We start from the raw sequence: 20,249 nt of genomic DNA, 5'->3' as shown, positions 1-20,249 counted from the left end.
TCAGCTGACATCGAGAAAAAAATCAAACTGAATCCATACTCTGAACTTTTATCAAATACTCTTGTACACATTTCTTACAGTGGACATTTTAGCATGTGACACTTGGGTGTAGTGAATGTCAGTGAACGCAACATTAACCTTGAACGTGATCATTCTGGCACAGCTAAATGGAACACAGCCATTGCTAATTGGATTAGTTACACCTGTGCTTTTCAAAGCATAACAAATCAAAACAGCTGCTGGAAAGTAAAGCATACTTTGTGTTGTCATAAAAGCAGTATAATGGAGGGTTTACACAGCTGTATGGTGAATGCTAAGCAGGTTATTTATTTATCTATACTACAAATGTATTCAGGGTACTGCTGTGAATGCACGCAAGACTACCATTCCTCTCTGGGTTCGATGCAAGGCTGTGGATGCTAATGCAGGGCGGTATTAAGTACCTTTGTACAGCAATGTAATGCACAAAATGTGTCAGCCAGTTTGTTAATGGATGTCAATTCTCTCTCACCAGTCCAAAAGCTACATGTGCAGCAGCCAGGGGAATGTGCTGTGCTTCACCATAGATTTTGCATCAGGCTTCACCTGCTCTGAAAGCACTTCAAAGGTGACATTTTATCGAGTTCACAATTCTTGTTGGCATACTGCTTCAACTGTTCTTAGTTTTCAGATGACAGTTCAAAATCTCCTTACTGATGTTTGCTTAGGCTCTAATCGTAGCTATTTGAGGGGAAAAAATGCTAAATGTAACATTTTGCACAAATTAATTTCTTCCATTAAGACTTTTATATCTTCAAGAATAGTATGCTATTATTAAAATGACAGTTTAATTTAGCAGCTCTGCACTGGTTAAAATCCGTCATAGAATAACTTTAAAGATGGTCCGCTGTGCTTCCTCAAACTGCACATTAAAATGACATTTCCTGATCATGCAGCCTGTTGTGCTCATTATTGAAACCCCTCTGCTGTGTTTTTTATCCTTCCCTTGTAGACAATACTGTGGCGATACAAGTTCTCTCAACTTAAAGGCTCCTCTGACGACGGGAAAACCAGGGTAAAGCTCCTTTTTAAGAATCCCGAAAGCAAGCAGATAGAAATGAAGGTAATAAAACATTTCTTGCCCCAATTTAATAAAATTAAAATGTACTTGTTTAATTCTAGTTGGGTTCTTTTACACTAGTGACTCAAAGTGCGGGATTTCTAATTAGTCTCTGCCTCTGTAGCACCGTGCTTAAATCAAATAGTCAAGATGTGATTAAACTGCAGACTTTTAGCTTTATTTAAATGGTTTAACTCAAATATTTTATTAACTGTTTAGGAGTTACGGCCATTTTTAGACATGTGAAACTCTGAAAATGGGAGCCTAAGTAATTGGACAGACTTGTAAGGACTCAAGGATCTTTCTTCAATACTTGGATGAAAATTCTCTGAAGCCAGTGTCAGAAGTCTAGAAGCCGTGAGCACAAACTGCTGTTTCCTGCAGCCACTTTTTGTCCGTCTAAAGGGTTTTTATTTCCCAACCTTGCAGGTTCTTTTAGATGTTTTCTGACAAACTCTAATCTGGCCTTCTTGGTCTTGATTGTAACCGGTGGTTTACACCTCTGTATTTACCTGAAAGTGTCTCTTGATTGCAGACTTTGACAAGAGTGAGAGCGCTCTTGTCGTTCAGGTCTTTCAGTGTTGACAGTTGATTCCTTCGTTTTAACAGTGGACCAGATTGTTGATTTTTTTAATGCATTATTGCCTTACATTTGTTAGACCTCTTGAATTTAAGCTGAATGACTGAACTTTAATCACATCAATCTACTTTAGTGATGTACCAGAAAAAAAATGTCATTGTCTAAATATGACCTGGCTGCATATAAATCATGCTGGAAGAAGCTAGTTACCCTGACATACACTGTTATCATTCTCTTGTGCAACTCCTAGTATTGTGACAGATGTGGAGAGTGCAGATAGCATCAGCCACAACTGCCAAATTAATTAATAAACCACAATTACCTGTTAATTTTTTTTCCAAATCCTGTGATTTGGATTGTGAACACTAATCAGTGCGTCTCTTGTCCTTGACGTGTGCTTTTCAGGAGCTGGAGTTTGCTAATCTGACAGCCGTCCTCCACTGTATACATTCTTTTATCGCTGCCAAAGTGGCCTCCATGGACCCTCTCTTTATGTGCAGTCAAAGCTTCCTTGGAAATTACACGAACAGTTAAGAAGACACGTCCTCATCGTGATGTGCACCTGACGCAAATCAGCAGTATTTTATGCACAGAGCCCATTGATATGTATATCTTGTTCTTGCTATTTTTGTATGGACTTCTGAAAACGACATCTTTGTAAAAGACTCTTGAGGTGGGTAATGTCAGATCTACTGAAGGAAAGCTGCGGTTTCACTTTTAGACAACTAGAGATATCCACTGGGAAAAGATATACAGTTCTTCCATTCTTCAGTTTGCCCCCCATTTGATAATTATTCAGAGTGAAACTTAACACCTATGATATATATATTAAAAAAAAAAAGTAGCTGCCACTGTGTTTAACAGAACCTAAAAATGAATTTTGCTACATGTCTACCTACAAATATTGAAGAAATTTCAGCTGGGTAAATGAAGCGGATACTGTCACAGGGGGATACAGGATTAAAACAGGCCTTTGACAGGGATATTTCCAACAATGATGAGAAAGCGTACTCTTTTTTTCCTCTTTTTCCTTGTTTTTTTTTTTTTTTTAATCCCCCCAAACTTCCTGTGGTTTACCTAGTAATGTCATGTCTGAAAAAGTACCGCAAGCACCCTACAATAAAAAGCAAAAATAATAGCCTCCAAATAACCACCGAGTTGACTCGACAGCACTCTGATACGGGGCCCAGACTAAAATTAAAGAAACTTCCCAAAGGCAGCGCTGGTGCCAAGCTTCAGTACTTCACTGGTTTGGAATAAATTGCAAGTTGTTTGTGTTACTGTTTCCATCTTTTGTATCAAATAAAAAGGCAAAAGTCCAGAGTGTTGCATTTCTCTGGCAAACAACAACATTTTAAGCTTCACAGTATTGTTAGAGTCCTTTATTCTTTTTCTGAATCTCATCCTGATATGGTGAAAATACTGTGCATCTTCAACTTTCTGTAATGGTTTTAGTGTTAAATAACATGTTTGCTGTATTTTCAATAAATCGCTTACAGAGTTCAACTTTGTCATCCGAGGCATGTTAAAGCTCCCTGTGGGTCTACATGTGTCTACTTTCACACTTTAGCATCTGCTAGCCCAGCTGCTGATTTCTGTCTTAATACTGCATTTGTGCGCCAAAAATACATTTTCTGTCTTTTCCAAAAACAAAAAGAAAACGCTGCACAGTTAGCTGGGTGTTATTGGAAGAGCCTGTTCCACTGCTTGTTTTCAACTGAACTGGGCTGCAGCACAGTCTCAGTAAACTGAGTAGTTTAATTCTGTGAGTTAGTAACTTGAGTCTTTTCACCAAGAGGTCACCGATCAGAGAATACCAACAAGTCCAAGGTCAACAGACAGCTGTTTACAAACTTTTCCTTTAGCCTGCGTCTCCTGGTCCGTGAACTTTAACTCGGTACAGTTGTCTTTGCTACCCACAATGAACCAGGGAATAGTAACCCAGACGTTTTTGTTTTGTTGGTTTTTCTTTCTTTTCTTGTTTATGTGAAGTTGTCTGGAGTTCTCCAGCCAGCAAAATAATTCATTTACGGGTTAATTTAATGATTTTTGTCATCTATGGGGCAGAGTTAATTATTCCCATTGTCCGTTTTGCTGTTCTGCTTCCGCTGCTCAAACAGTAGTGATGGGTCGTTCGCGAACGAAATGGCTCTTAGAGCCGGTTCTTTGAAGTGAACGACGCGAGCCGGATCCTTATTGGGAGCCGTGAGGTTTTTTTTTTTTTTTCTTTCTCTCACCCTCTCTCTCGCCCTTTTTCCGCTAAACTCCGCACGCACGGCCTGTACTTTGCGCTGGGCAGAGGGGGGAGGGGCGTTAGTTACACTCGCAGTAGCACAGGAACTGAGCCAGAGAGAAAGAGAGCGAGAGACAACAACGTCACATTAGAAAGGTATAGTAATCATCCGCTATTTTCAGTTGCAGATGATAAAGAATTCAGAAAGTTTATTCATGCAGGCCCATATGACAGAGAATATGCATCTTCTTTTTGTTTTAATATTTTAATTTATATTTAATTGTGTTGTGGTTTGCAGTGTTTTGTGTTGTTTCACGCTAAATTTGTTTAAAAGGAAAAAGCTGAAAATTTAAATAGTTAAAAGTTTAAAATGTAAATAGTTGTTTTTTGTATTATATGATTTATTTATTACATTTTATGTGGAGTGAATAAATAAAGTATATTTATGGTGGCCCTTAGAGACAAAGCATGTACAAACTCCAAAACACGTAAAAACTCAGAATCACGTACAAAAGACAACAGAAGTGCTCCAGGATGCTGGGCGCAGTGTTGAGCTTTTGTTACCTAGTGGCTACACAAGCCAGGAAGTATCAACAACCGGATTTGGTGTGTGGTAATAACAGGTAAATGAGTTTGTTTTTTTAATTATTTGAATAAATATGAGTGCTTGTCTATAAATACACAAACAATACACACATGCTTTCAATTGTGTAATTTAAGTGATCTGTGTAGCTCTGTTTTGGAAGTTCAGTTAACGCTAGAAATGTGTTTTGGAGTTTGTACGTGCTTTTTGGAGTTTGTATATGCTTTAGAGTTTGTACGTGCTTTGTCTCTAGGGGCCATATATAAACATATATAAATAAAACCACTTTTTTTTAACATTAGTAATTCCTTTTGTGCATAATTTTATATTATTGTTAATAATAAATTAATTAAAGCAACAAAACAACCTGAAGAGCCGGTTCGGAGCCGAAAGAGCCGGCTCTTTTTAGTGAGCCGAGCCGAAAGAGCCGGATCTCTAAAAAGAGCCGGAAATCCCATCACTATCAAACAGTCACACCACATCTCCAACTCCATACACGCTGGTCGACAGGTCACAAGCAGTTTGAACCCAACAGGATATGTTACTTGTGTGCCGTTGAAGAGAAAAGCTTGCACTGGCTTCTCGCAGATGAGTAATGACAGCACATGTACTTTTTTTTCCTTTCTTTGAAAAGAAAGAAAGAGAGCAGAGAAAGAGCAGGTGGGGCCTGTCCTGGAGGCATTGCTGCGAGGGACTAAACCTTTCTGTGTAGGTGTTCTCAGTCTAAAGTGCTTGAATTGAAGGCAGTTGGGCTTCTTTTAGGTTTTTCATCTCTTTTCCAAAAGGCCGTCAGTTTTCCACAGTGGTAGTCAGGACATGTCAGGTCATGTTTTTGTGATGCTGCCCCACCCTTCCTTTATGACAGTAAATAAACTGATTGTTGTTAGTGACTCATTTGTGTTTTCATTGTGCATCATAACGACAAGGCTATGGGTGTGCCCTTGGGCATTTAGTTCCACAGTTCGCTTATTCTTAATTAACTGCAGGTGTGGCAAATATTTAATACATGTGGGCAGGATAATAATAACTTTACTGTCATTTTCCTGGTACATCCTCCTTGCCTCAATATTAACAACAGCCAGCAGCCACATTATAAAAACTAGCTTCCTGCTGCTGTAACGCAACTAGATATTCTTCTTTGTTGGAATTCCAAATATTGTGTCTTGTATGTATGACTTCTGTATATTTATTATTTCATTTAACGCTGCAGCGTTCAGTTTGATCATCAATGCAATGACCAACTTGAAATGCTGCATTCCTACGTAGGTTGTAGCAGCAGTCGCAGTATGAGGACTTTCCCCAAATTTAATTAATAACCAATACAAAAGCCAACTTCCAACCTCTCCTACTACCGTGCTAGCACAGCAATGTCAAGACACGACAGGAAAGAAAATAAAATAGGTGGACAGACGTCTGTATGCAGGTTAAAGTGATTGTAACAAGGATAAAACACAATGTTGGAATGCCACGTTACAGCTAGTTCTAGTGAAGTATTACCATTTTTTAGCATCACACCCATGACAACACCTGTGTTGCAATATTTCATTCTAGCTAGCAAAACCTATAACACCACTGGTTGTTCATGTACATTTTTAAACAGATAGCCTCCAGGTAAGAAAATTCACAGTCAGCAAAACATCAAGCAGCAGGAAAAAATTACTGTACATCCACAAAGTAAATTCCTTCTGTCAAAACCAGTTTTGTCCTTGAGAATTTCTGCAGTAACTCTGCACTTCCCACTGAGCATGTGCAGAGTAAGTAACAGTTAAACCCTTATATTCCAAGACACAGAAGTGAGTGTTTAGGTTTGGGCCTCACAGTGTATATGTCACACACTCATGTAATGATTCATACTTTTGGCCTGAGCTGGATTATTGATACAGATTGTTAGTTGATATTTTTTCCTGTGTTTTTAGATTATGGCAGTGATACCGGTGGTTGCGCTATACATTTTAAACCTGGTATCATATATTGTTTGATAAAATATTCAAAAGGATATTTCAATATTTTAAAGGAGCAAATACTTATTATTTTTTACTGACATACTACTAGATAATTACTAGAAAAAAAATCCAAGGTCCACACAGCAATCGATTAGATATTAACATCAAACTGTTTTATACTGAATTAAAAAAAAGAAGTAAAATTCTGTTTTACGAAGATGCCATGAGAGATTTTCTATTACTAAACAGAACTGAAATCCTGCTCCTCACATACAAGGTCTTAAATAATCAGGCCCCATCTTATCTTAATGACCTTGTAGTACCATATCACCCTATTAGAGCACTTCACTCTCGCTCTGCAGACCTACTTGTTGTTCCTAGAGTATTTAAAAGTAGAATGGGAGGCAGAGCCTTCAGTTTTCAGGCCCCTCTTCTGTGGAACCAGCTTCCAGTTTGGATTCAGGAGACAGACACTATCTCTACTTTTAAGATTAGGCTTCAAACTTTCCTTTTTGCTAAAGCATATAGTTAGGGCTGGACCAGGTGACCCTGAATACTCCCTTAGTTATGCTGCAATAGACGTAGGCTGCCGGGGGATTCCCATGATGCATTGAGTTTTTCCTTTCCAGTCACCTTCTCACTCACTATGTATTAACAGACCTCTCTGCATTGAATCATATCTGTTATTAATCTCTGTCTCTCTTCCACAGCATGTCTTTTATCCTGTCTTCCTTCTTTCACCCCAACCGGTCGCAGCAGATGGCCCCGCCCCTCCCTGAGCCTGGTTCTGCCGGAGGTTTCTTCCTGTTAAAAGGGAGTTTTTCCTTCCCACTGTCGCCAAAGTGCTTGCTCATAGGGGGTCATATGATTGTTGGGTTTTTCTCTGTATCTATGAAGCGCCTTGAGGTGACTTTTGTTGTGATTTGGCGCTATATAAATAAAATTGAATTGAATTGAATGAAAAATGTACCTTCACTGGCCATCTGTAACCTGTGGCTTGGGTAGGCTGCATACTGATGCATGCTGCTTCAGTTTTGACTGTCACCATCTGTAAGTGTTTTATGTATATACGCAACTTTGTTTAAAAATAAACAAAACAAAAGGACTGAGTTTGTGCTTACTGCTGACCTTTTATTCTAAAAAGATGTGAAAGTGGGAAACTAGAAAGCAACAGCGGTTAGAGATGGACTGTCAGTAAAACTGAATAAAAGATATTAAATGGGATATTTGCATAATAATACATCAGGCTATGGTGGAAGGAATGCACACGCTTCATCCTCTACAAGCTCTGATTTATTTAGTGAAAAGTTTGGGCTTAAACAGCTTGAAAGATAAAAGCAGCCACCGTGTTTTAAAAAAAAGAGGTGAGATGATCTCAGCTCACTGCTGAAGTCACTAAACACACAAACAGCATCATGGAGTTTCATCAGCAACATGTCAAGCATGAATTTCAAGCACTGAGCTCAACTTTCAATGGGCCGTGACTCTCACAGTTGGCTCCACTTGCAGCATTGGAAACCGTGTGCTAACTGGAGTATTTGTGATGGAAAATTTTCTGGGAAATTTTGGAACTGCCGCCGTGACCTTTCTGTGTAACTGTCCCCCGCAGACGGCATATAAAACTGAGAATATACTCAGGAAGGAAAAAAGGAAGCAGGGCCGTATATCTGCCAAAAATGACTGCAGCTAAAATTGTGTACTTTTTATTACAACAATAATGTTGAGAAGAAAAAATTAAATAAAAAGGTACTGACAAGCCCTCACATGTACGTAGATGACCTTAATATTGTGTTTCTGGAAGTCTGCTAGGTTGAATGTTGTTTAAGCAGCCAACACATTCAGCACAACAGCTTTGCATGATATTTTAAAATATGGATTAAATGAATAGCATCATTATAAAAATGTCTATGATATTAACAGCACGGATCTCGACTAAACTGCTAATTTTGGAAATTGAAACTCATTTTAGAGATCTTATTTAAATAAGTGGTTGTTATTGGGGTTCATATAGCTGAGTTTCACTTGCTTTTCTGATTAAAGGTGCCCTGTGGAGATGGCTTTATGAAAAAAGAGATGTGGATACATCCATTTATAATGGTTTAAACTATTTATCTTATATCTATATCCTCTTTCATGTTTAATTGGTGAGTTTATTAGTATATTAAGTTAATAATGGATTGGATTTATATAGCACTTTTCAAGGCACCCAAAGCGCTTTACAATGCCACTATTCATTCACTCACGCACTCACACACTGGTGGAAGCAGCTACGGTTGTAGCCACAGCTGCCCTGGGGCAGGCTGACAGAAGCAAGGCTGCCATATCGCGCCATCAGCCCCTCTGGCCAGTAAATTAGTAAATTAGTATAAGAAATAAATGATACAGAGTGCTCTACATTTTTTAAGTAAGTTGCAAACAGTTATTGGGCATTTTATCCATTGACTCTAATATAATCATATCTTTCTGCAAAAAGTGTAGTCACCCTCCAAAGTTTTTTAATTAACAAATGTGCACTTCTTCATTTTTCACACTGAGAATGTAGAGACTGCCTCTGTGCACCAACACAATTGATTTTAAATCAAACAATAAAGATGTGGTTGAATTTTATTAATAAAAATTGTAAGAGGCTAAAAAGAAATCAGAAATTTGACTGACAAGGGGTTTCATGACCAAGCCTGTCACCTATTTCATGCCAAATAAAGTAGACTCTGTATCTGAAGTTGACTCGAGGTGTTGCATTTGTATTTATAGCTTTTCAATTTAATTTTGAATATGAAGTCCAAAAAGAGGTCAGTGCAAGGAAAGGAGGCTACTATTATCCCGAACAAAACAAAATAACCAGAGAGGAAGAGCGAAATCTATATTAGTGGCCAAATCAAAAACCTTGTCTTCAAGAAAGAACGTGCTAAAAGGCCTGAAACATCACAGAAGTTAAGAAACAACTTCACAACATCTGGCCAAGCCAAGAAAAGAACACTTGAGTAGGTAGACATATTATTGACAAGGTTTACATTGAAGAGATGCCATCAAGATTGGAAATATAGAGAGTTTACAACAAGGTGCAAACCACTGCTTCCACTCAAGAACAGGAAGGCCAGAACGATTTATCAGGAAACCTCTAAAAGAGTCTGCACAGTCCTGGAAAAATGCTGTAGACAAATACATTCTGCTACAAGATAACCCCGGTTATCTTGTAGCAGAATGATGGGAGAGCAAGGAGCAAACCTGATTATGATCCACAGCATACCACCACATTATCTCTCAAACACAGTGTAGATACTGTTTTGGCATGGTTATCAGTGGAAGCTGGTCACTGGTGTTTACTGATGATGTGACTACTGACAGAAGCAGTGCAGGTGTATCCTCTCTGCTCAGATTCAACCAAACCATGCAAACCTGATTAGGAAGGCACTTCATGGTGCATGACCCAAAACAAACCAGAGTCTCTTGAGAAATGGGATACTGTTCAGCAACCAAGTCAGTGACCTGATCTCAACAAAATAGAACAACTTTTCAGTTATTATACACAAAACTGGAGGCAGGGAGACACACACACAAAAAAAAAATCAGCAACTGAAGGTCACTGCAGTGAAGGCCTGGCAGAGCATCTCAAGGGAGGAAACGTCAAACAGTCCCAGACTGCAAAAGAATTTCATAAATAATTAAAAATAATCCTTTTACTTAAAGTTCTGTTAGTCAATTACTTTTGAGCAACGTCTCTAGCTGGAGAGTTTTTCTCCACTTAAAATGAACACAAATCACTGAATTTTCAAGCCGTTTGTTACAAAAGATGTAAAAACAGAAAGAAAAGTACTGAAGTAGTACAAATACTTCAAGTGAGAACAAGAGAAACACCAAGTCTCTGAGTTACTCAAGTGTGAGCTGGTTTACTTAACCTTGGCATTGGGCTCCCAGGTTTCTCAGTATATAAGTGCACGCTGCACCACAAACACAGCACTCAGATCTTGGATTGTTGGTTCAGTAAGAATGGCATACTTTCATTGCCTTTGTCTTGTAATGATTTCCTGCATTTCTCTTCCAAGTTTTACAGCAGATGATGTCAAAACACTGACCGGTAAGTATATTTTTATTTGTGCATTTTATGCATTTGCTGAAACTGTCAGGAAAAATATTTGATCATTTATAAATATTAGATAAAATTCATTAATTGAACTGGAAGAACTGAAACGACTGATGTTCTTTTTGGGCACGGCTATAATGTATGTAATGGAATAAGAAAGCAGCTTTCAATTTCTTCAGCCTTACAATTAGAGTGAAACCTATAATCAACCAAGTATGATTTCAGGATAATTTCAGGATTTGGGGTATGTGAAACCAGCTTCTTCTCACCCAGAAAATAGATTTCAGAATATAATTCATACTGCTCACTGGTGCAATACATTTATTATGAACCAGCCTGTGCAGAGATATTTTAGGCAGTGTCTCTAGTTATTACTGAGAACGAGGGTTAAATGATATCAGGACATATTGTTCCTTGGTACTGAAGTATTGTTCTTCAGATAAGAACACAGTGAACACTATCACTGGGTGGATAAATAGTCCTTCAGGGCTTCAGTGCAAGCAAAGTAAATGGTGCTAAATTGTCAGGTCATTGTGCCCCAAAAGGCACCGCTAAGCCTGACCATGACTTGAGCTACATGGACTCTTTGGAATAACACAAGTTACTCAGAAATAGGTTCTTTGGTCTTTTAAGTGCCCTTAAATGAGGTCTGAGGTCAGTGACTGTGCAACAACATCAAAACATGGCTCTCAAGGATGGGATGCTACTTGGCCAGCATGGAGCTGGTTCAGTCCACGTTTCTATTATTTTCCCAGTCGTCTCATTAAAAACATCCATCCATACGTCTTTGTAACCTCTTATCTAATTCATTCGCTCAATGGACAAGAGGATTGACGCCATCTCAAGGCTAACCCAGAGATCCTTGCGAGGGAGCGCTCACGCATCATCCCAAGAGTTTCGTCTTGTTTTTACTTCTGAGAAATCATTTAAAGATTACTCCTCCCTTGGGGTCACTATCAGCTTTCTTTCACCAGAACTTTGTCTTCATGTAGCAAATTCTTTGTCAGTGCTGAAGTTGCTTTTCTCCCTCAGAGAAAAGAGCTGGATGTGTTGGATACAGTAGATCTGGTTAAAACAAAACTTTAGTAATGTGCCATGCACTGTCCTCTTAGAAGTTTCTATTCAAGCAATATCACAGTAGGAAGTCACATTTTTCTTAAGAGAAAATTATTTTATTGTATTTTTTCTTCAATTTTTTTGATGCACTGCTTAAATAAGTTGACTGGATACAGAAATATTTAGGATTCTGCACCGACTCATTTACATTAAAACAAATAATCTTTGTTCACAGTAAAGTTCAAGTGAACACTTTCACCTTTTGTTGCCTTATTTTAATTATTTAAAATCAAATGATTTAATGAGTATTTTAACATTTTGTTAATACCAACATTTTGAATGCTACGTTAATAATAAAAACTGCAAATACTGGACAAATTACTTCATTATATATCCATCCATCCAGCTTCTGTTTGTCCTTTTAAGGGGCACTGGAGCCTATCCCAGCTGTCTTAGGGCGAGAGGCAGGGTACACCCTGGACAGGTCGCCAGTCTGTCGCAGGGCTAACACTCACATTCCCACCTATGGGCAATTTAGTGTTTCCAATTAACCTATCCCCACTAACTGTCTTTGGGCTGTGGGAGGAAGCCGGGGTACCGTGGGAGAACCCACGCAAACCACCGTGCCGCCCAAATACCAGACAAATTACTTAATTTAATATAATGTTCCAAAATGGCATCTATTTATTTTAAAGTAAGTTCGTTAAGTTAGTTAAGTATCTGAAAAGCAGTGAAAATTCACTTGTAACAACTAGAAATATCAAACGTTTTAAAAACACATGTGGATAGTTCTCAAGTTCTCAATATTTAAATTTTGAAATATTAAAGTAAAGACTCAAATACCACATAATATTTAAAAAGTACTGTACATTAGTACAAAGCAGTGAACAAAATATAATCTGCTGTACTTTAACTATATTTTGAAGACTGGCTGTAGCTTAACTACCTTCATATGTTGTTAGGGAGTCAAACAGTTTAGTTACTTTTTACTTGTGGTTGTTACTCAGATTACTATCAGTTTTGCACTGTAATAAGAAACTACAGATTTTCACTTGTACTTTACATTCCCCATCCTTGAAACCCCTTTGACCATTCCCCTTCCATTTTTTCTTTAATCCTGACCGCTGTGCAGGAACGCCACGGTCATGCATTCGTCACTGAGCCACTTGAACTTTGTGCAGTGGAAAAGGACAAGTGTTGCTCAGTGCTTACGCAGCATTAACGTCATCGTGTTTTAATGCCCCAGATCTCTCCCTGAGATCTCCGTGTCTTTAGTCTGCTCACATAAATACATGATGCTTGAACAGTTTCACTGATAAACTGAAAATGAAACGTCACATGTCAATTGTCAATTTAATTATTGTTTTTGTTATTCCTTTTTCTAATTTTAGTTCAAACAGTATATCTCCTTAGTCATGTTTTGATGTTCAACTACTCCCAGTGTGAACTACTTTGTAGCTTCTCAGAAACAAGTTACTTTGATCCATGTATATTTAATATCATCATTACAGAATAAGAACATATTTTTTAAAATGTGTCATGCTGTTCAAAAAATATATTTTCCAGCTTCATCCATCAAAGAATTACTTATTTCATCACATCAAGAAAGCCTTCATGATGTAGATGAAGACTTACTCGACGTCAGACAACGGTAATACGCCGTCACAGATTGTCAGATTGTCTGCTTCAGTTTTACCTCAAATAATCTGTGCAGAAAAGGATCAAAGGAACTGTAACTGCCATTTTATCTATTTTTCTCGCTAGGTGGACCAAACCCTCAGCTTTCCAATACATGCTTAAATTCTTTCGGCAAGCCGACCCTGAGACGAAGCACATTTCTAAGGCTGCAGAGGTTTTCCAAAAGACTCTTCGTGTCCTCAAGAAGAAAGTGAAACAGAGATATAATCAGGAGCTCACAACACCCGGTAGATGTCCTTTCTTTTAGTAAACTCGGTTTCACCTTGGATGGAACATTTAGTTTTCATGAAGTTTTCATTACTAAATTTTTAGTCAGACCACCTACTTCTGTCATTGTAAAACAGTTTTCAGAATTTCAATAATGTTTGCTCAGATTTAAAAGTTTCGTGACAATCAGTCCAACTCCGCCTGCTTTGTTACTCTAGCTCAAGAAAAACTGTTGTCATGGAAGCATTTGAAGCTGATTGCAGAGCTGTCAAAATGTCCTCCTACAAGTCCAGCCACCTGTCCGCACACCCAACTCTACAAGTATCGACTGATATCAGGACTCTGCAACAACAGGTAGTTAAAATGACATCTGAACAACAGTTTCCCTTAAATGAAAACTTAATTTCATATCCAATGTAAATTTCGTCTTAGCAAGCACATAATTAGGCCTCCAGGCAAAACTACAGTATGTCAGGATTAGAAAAGCCATTATCTGTTTTCATAGTTTCGATGCATACAGGTAGCAAATAAATGTATTAATCATCATCAGCATCATCTTAAACTTAATGAAATATATTTAGTTATGTTCACTTCACTGCATGCTGTTTTTAGTAAAGCATTTCTCAAACGATTAAAAAGAAAAACTTCCTGAACTAGTCAACATTCTTGAATATTCAAGTACCTGTCAAGTTTCAAATGTTGATTCATCGATAATTTGTATATTCATAATGCAACGCGAGCCACAATCTCTTCCTCACACAGGGGAACAGGGGAACCTGCTTCCCAAGCTAAGCCCCTTCAAAAATTTCAACTCCTCCACTGCCCACTCCAACTTCAAAAGCATGTGAAAGTCTATAGTTTGCCCATTTTAAAGACCCCACTTTACAGCTTTAAAGAGTATATTTTCTGCCTGGTGCAAGGCAGTCTTGCCCTCTGTGGATAAACTCACCCTTTAGAACCCTTGCACAGGGGTTATTTAAAAAAACAAAACAAAAAAAACACTCATCCATCTGCTCAGCTTCATTTCTGCTGACTGGACAGCTAAATAATGTTTGTGATTTTAATCCCTTTTGAGCAGTTTTGATGGACTTATGTGGCAAATATATTTCCCCTCTTCTATGGTATCAAAGTAGAGCATGCTGAAGTAACTAACATGGATTTTTTTTTATAGTGGCCAAAAAAAAAAAAAAAAAAAAAAGGGGGGGGGGGTGACTCCTTGTTACTTCACTTTCCTAAAGAGATTGGTGTCAAATGCTAGTTTTCAGTCTTAATGTTGTCATAATGTTAATTTTGTAAATTATGGTGCCCATACATGTACAGGAGGATGATAAAGGAGGGTTTGTTTTGCCTATGAGCATTTATTATCATTTGGTTTCTCGGATCTTCCCTCGCTTGTGATGTCTAATTAAAAGGAAAGTAGAAAATTCTCAAATCAAGAAGCTGGAACCATGAAATGTTTGTCAGCTGTCAGCTGATAAGTTATCTGGTGTGTAATGTGTGTGCCAGCTGTTGACGAGGAGGCAAAAGGCAACAATAAATAAATAAATAAATAAATGACAGGTTCTTGCAACCCTTTTTGGTTTTAAACCGTCATTTATGAGTATAAAAATGATGCTGTTGCAATGATAAATCGAGACATAAGCACTAAGTCAATGTGCAGCAACGATGATGTTTCTCACAGGATCATAACCACGAACTAACCGTCAAAACAGATACTGTCATTTCTGTACATTTAATTTATATGAATGTACTGAATGCACCATTTTAAACCTTAATAATCCAGAAAACTGGATGTTGCTTTCAGTAAGGGGTTATACAGTTTAGCATGGCAGTATTTTTGGACACACTTCATGTTTCTCTTTGTCAGGCAAAATCCTCGCTGGGGAGCAGCCAACACTGCCTTGGTCAGATGGCTACCAGCTGAATACGAAGACGGGGAGAGCGAACCAAAAGGCTGGAACCCAGAACGGCTCCATAATGGATTCCAACTTCCCCCGGTAATCTACAAAATACCGGTCCAACAGACACAAAAGTCTCGGTGGATAAATTACAGAAATGTAGAAATGAAGCCGGCTCGCCCTGCAAAAAACCCTGAGTTAATGTAGCATTTCATTTATTTTTCCTCACCTGTTTCACAGCAGATAAAGTCCACAGCAATTTAAGAAGAGCACAGGAGAGTGTAAGATGACATAGATTAAAACCGCATTTAAATATTGCATCTAGCGTAGACACTACATCCATAACCTAAAAACAGTTGGTTTCTTATCATGTGGATAAACATCATTTCTTCCAAAAAAAGCAGATGAAACCGTTTTGCTCATAATTGAATTCAATTTCAGTCCCAATTTATGCATTCATTACAGAGTGACGGCCTTTAGTTGGAGAACTCATCAAATATGCATCACTTGTATCCAGCCAACAGTTTACCACCATATCTGACTGCTGAAATTTACTACAGTGTTTCAGATAATAAATCAGAGTCTTAATATTCCATTTCTTACCGACTCACAATAAGTGAACAACATCTTGATACTTCATGTGTTGCATTACTCGAGCACTACAAAATACAAATCCTGCTTTGTCTACAGGCCCGGACGGTCAGCAGGGAAATAATGACGAGTGCTTCTAAATGGAAAGATGATTCCTATTCTCAGCTGCTGGTGGACTGGGGCCAGTATATATCCCATGACATAACCCTGACGCCTCAAAGCACCAGCACTGATGGGTCAGGTGTGGACTGTTTAAAAACGTGTGAAAATGTGCATCCGTGCTTTCCCATTCAGGTAAACAGAGAATCCAACATTTGCTTTAATTTTGCACTTGTTCGTGTAAAAAAATTAAAATAAAAAAAACATTTATCCAGGACTTTTGCACAATAGCAGCCCAGTGAAGCTCACCCAGCTTGATCCTGAGATAATCACATATTTAAATACATAAAATAACACACTAATAGGTTCATTGTAGTACTTCCCAAAAAAAACCCATTTACATTAAAAACAAACTTTAAAATCTCTGTTGCTATGAACTCCCTGGTGGTGGTGATGGACAGAGCTGTGCATCCTTGTTTGAAGAGTTTCAAGAGCATGGTGTTAATGTTCTTGTCACCAAGCCTGTTTGTACTATAGGACCCTCTGTACTTGTATGACAGCTAGCTTTAAACTATGGAAAAAATGGAAGCCATGGTAATCTGGAGACCGAGTGCATGAGAAAAATCTCACACCATGCATAGATGTTACAGCTAGCTAGATGACAAGCGGTCACCTGCCCAGAGTTAGACTTCTCCAACTGCCTTTAGTTATTAGCAGGAGTCCAGTCAGTCCTTTTTAATGCCATCCTACTTTGCAGGTGACATCTGACAAAATGACACTACCTTTCACCCTGGGATAAGAAGGCATTGCTTTATATTACATGCGTTTACTTTTCCAAATGTGAACCGGGCCTTCAAAATTCCATGACAAAGACGACAACAAATACATTTGGTAGATCAGCAGTAGTTTAAAGTTTACCGGAAGCACTAAATGATCAGTAAATGATTCTATCCTCTCTGCAGATGAATGATGGTCTACAAGGCTGTATGCCATTTTTTCGCTCCACATCAGACTGCTTTGTCAATTTTCAGTCTGGTATAAGACAAGCCCTGCAGCGACAACAGCTCAATGCCATGACTTCATTCATTGATGCTTCTGCTGTCTACGGCCGCGATCTAAAGCTGGAGAGCTTCCTTCGTGACCTCCCTGGCCGTAATGGAAAACTTGCTGTCAATGCCCGATTCAAAGATCCAAAAGGAAGGCCTTATCTCCCATTTGTAACCAAGCTGCCATCAGCCTGCCACCAAGATCTGCAAGGGGAAAGAGTTGAATGCTTCAGTGCAGGAGACAACCGGGTCAGCGAAGGTCTGCCTCTGACTTCTTTGCACACGCTGTGGCTCAGAGAACACAATCGAATTGCAGAGGCACTGAAACACATAAACGGTCACTGGAGCCCAGAGATGATATACCAAGAGACTCGTGAGATCATAGGTGCACTGCACCAGGTAAGTGACAACCAAACCCAACTGAATCAGATGTAAAAAGTGACACAAAAATGTCAGTTTCAGTTGACATTTCATGTAATTCATGGAACAAACTACTGAATTTAAAAGAAAGTATCCAAAATGTTAATTTACTAGTACCCAAGTAGGCACACAAAGGTGATTAGACTGATTAATTTGATGAATTCATTTAGCTAATATTTTGGATTCTGCTCAGATTCATTTATGCAAAGTCTGCAATCTGTCATTTCAGAATAAAAGTTGCACATTTTGAAATGTAGCAGCAATCTGCAGCAGAAAGGCAAAAAAGCTTTCAGCACTGTAAACTCTGTATTTCCAGGTTGCATCACACTTTAAGTTTTCGCACTTTCAAGACAAGTTTGCAAGTACTTGCGATGAGTCAGCATCTCCCAGACAAACTGCAGTTTACTGCAATAATGTGCAAGTAACCAAAGCAGTCACAGGAAAGTTTGTGTCACAGCACCCTCTCTGTGACCAGATTCACCTGCCTTCACAGGAGGTTGATAGTCAGCAGTTTCCAGCAGCCACTCGCCAACCGGTCAAGAAATACATTTTTCCTAGTTGACCAGTGGTTGCCAACCGTCTCCAGGCCTGTGTGACCCAATTTTGTTTTTATTATAAACATCTCAAGTAGGCTAATAATGATTTTAGTCATTTAAAACTAAATCTAAAACTTATCAAACCCCTGTCCCACCCTAAAGCTACTTTCAGTTTTGCATCCTTGGCCGCTCAAGGAAAACAAACATAATTCAATTTCTGCTATTTAATGTTTAACATTAACTGCCTCGTATTACCACAGAAGAAGCACTATTTGCATTCACAGGCACGCTAACCTTTGAAAAAGCTTCAAAAAGGGTACAAGATCAAATTTGAGAGGGATGGTTTAGAAATGAAAGAAATGCAGGTTGTGCTCTAATCTGTGTGAAGGCAAGACAACTAAAGTTCTAATGGATTCACACGTAGTGGGGCGTTTTAGACTCTGGACATACCGTCCTCGATCGCCAGCGCTGTTAAATAAGCGTAGCTACAACACTAGACGCAGAATATGATGAAAATAAAAGCTACTGTGATTCGCAGCTATAAAGCTTCTACCGAGTAACACAGATGATGCCTGAGGGGGAACAAACTAATCTAGCATTTATGAGCACGGTGATTTCAGAGTCTGCAGATGCGAGTGTGTCACAATTACGTGGGCAAGCTGATATGAATGAGATGTATAAAAGAAAAGAAGCGATTCTTTTCATTTGAAGTTACTCGAGGTTATAACAGCATGTATTGTGTCTGAAGCTCTGGTATTTCTGTGATGCACAGAAATTGCAACACACAACATGTATGCTCTTGTGACAATCTACAAGTATAGAAACTTATAACTAGGGCTGCGCATCGTCACTGATTTCTAGAATCGATTCAATTCAGATTCACAAGGTCCTGAATCGATTCGATCCACAATTCAATTCAATTCGATTCAAATCTGGGAAATTTTGCCTCAGACAGTCAGAAATATTATAATTCAGATGACTACATTTACATATTTTTGCATCTATAAAAAGGAAGCTGACACTTTCCAGACTTTATCAGAGGTGTGAGCGTCACAGCAGACGCCTTTGTGTCAAAGTAGCTGAAGATAAAACACAGAAAAACATGAAGGTGATTTTCCTGGCCTGGGATTTTATAAAAATATTCTGCAGTACATCAAAAACGAAAGAAAATCATTAATCAACTTATGAACATCACCTCTGAAGTTACAGCGGTTTTATTAGAGACACGGCTGAGCGTTTTGCATTTTGCATAATTTTAAAAAGTTAAAATTTGTTCAGAAGCCTGTTGAACGGCAGAAATTAGGTTTTCTTTTCGGAAGTAAAAGGAAAAAAACAAACAAAAACAAACCATCGGCCAACAGCGCTGTAAATGGTAAACGGCCTGTATTTATATAGCGCTTTACTAGTCCCTAAGGACCCCAAAGCGCTTTACATATCCAGTCATCCACCCATTCACACACACATTCACACACTGGTGATGGCAGCTACATTGTAGCCACAGCCACCCTGGGGCGCACTGACAGAGGCGAGGCTGCTGGACACTGGCGCCACCAGGCCCTCTGACCACCACCAGTAGGCAACAGGTGAGGTGTCTTGCCCAAGGACACAACAACCGAGACTGTCCAAGCCGGGGCTCGAACCAGCAAACTTCCGATTACAAGGCGAACTCCCAACTCTTGAGCCACGATCGCCCCAAAGAACGGTAGACTTGTGCCTAACAAGCAAGCGAATAATGCAGAAAACAGATTTCAGGGATAGACGGGAAACTGTTCTTGAAGTACACTGAGAAAGAGAGAGAGCTGTGCATGAAGCGTGATTTTATTGTGGTGGAAGCCAAACAGCAAAAGTCAGAGGGAATTCATGACGATGTTTATGTGAAGCGTAGTTTGGATCTTCTTTTGCTGCTGGTTCAGTCAATATTGTTTGGAGAGAGATCAAACTAACAGCTTTAGAATCAGCGCAAAAAGGACGTAAACACAAAGCGCGGACCCGCCGAAACATCGGAATCAGCGAGCTGTCGGCTTTCAGCCCCGACCGTGTCCATGCCGTCGGTGAGAAAGGCGACATCTCACTGATTCTGATCCGCGCTTTGTGTTTATGTCTTTGTGCCGAAGCCGTGTACCTGCTCTCATTTACTGTTTTAAATGTTTGGTGAGTGTCAAAATTTTGTGACGTTTCA

At 38.9% G+C, this 20,249-nt stretch overlaps 2 protein-coding genes and 1 long non-coding RNA gene across 3 annotated transcripts in view; 2 read left to right on the top strand and 1 right to left on the bottom strand.

The window, feature by feature from the left end:
- Positions 1-3,185, top strand: part of sntg2 (syntrophin, gamma 2) — a 103,992-nt gene extending 100,807 nt beyond the window's left edge. Inside the window, exons 15-17 of the mRNA XM_085143785.1 lie at positions 515-607; positions 992-1,102; positions 2,085-3,185. Coding sequence (XP_084999911.1) covers positions 515-607; positions 992-1,102; positions 2,085-2,213 — 333 coding nt within the window. The 3' untranslated portion in view covers positions 2,214-3,185. The remainder of the gene's footprint in view (positions 1-514; positions 608-991; positions 1,103-2,084) is intronic.
- LOC146495751 (uncharacterized) overlaps positions 1-7,400 on the bottom strand; it is a 146,001-nt gene extending 138,601 nt beyond the window's left edge. The window contains exon 1 of the long non-coding RNA XR_014871233.1: positions 6,996-7,400. This is a non-coding gene — a long non-coding RNA (uncharacterized LOC146495751). The remainder of the gene's footprint in view (positions 1-6,995) is intronic.
- Positions 7,401-10,277: 2,877 nt separating this feature from the next.
- The window catches only part of tpo (thyroid peroxidase), a 36,455-nt gene continuing 26,483 nt past the window's right edge, over positions 10,278-20,249 (top strand). Inside the window, exons 1-7 of the mRNA XM_085143771.1 lie at positions 10,278-10,513; positions 13,142-13,226; positions 13,340-13,500; positions 13,699-13,834; positions 15,348-15,477; positions 16,069-16,263; positions 17,031-17,513. Coding sequence (XP_084999897.1) covers positions 10,426-10,513; positions 13,142-13,226; positions 13,340-13,500; positions 13,699-13,834; positions 15,348-15,477; positions 16,069-16,263; positions 17,031-17,513 — 1,278 coding nt within the window. The 5' untranslated portion in view covers positions 10,278-10,425. The remainder of the gene's footprint in view (positions 10,514-13,141; positions 13,227-13,339; positions 13,501-13,698; positions 13,835-15,347; positions 15,478-16,068; positions 16,264-17,030; positions 17,514-20,249) is intronic.

This window comes from Neolamprologus multifasciatus, chromosome 19 (assembly GCF_963576455.1).
Source record: "Neolamprologus multifasciatus chromosome 19, fNeoMul1.2, whole genome shotgun sequence".
Lineage (NCBI taxonomy): Eukaryota > Metazoa > Chordata > Actinopteri > Cichliformes > Cichlidae > Neolamprologus > Neolamprologus multifasciatus.
This window is presented reverse-complemented; position numbering and strand designations above follow the sequence as displayed.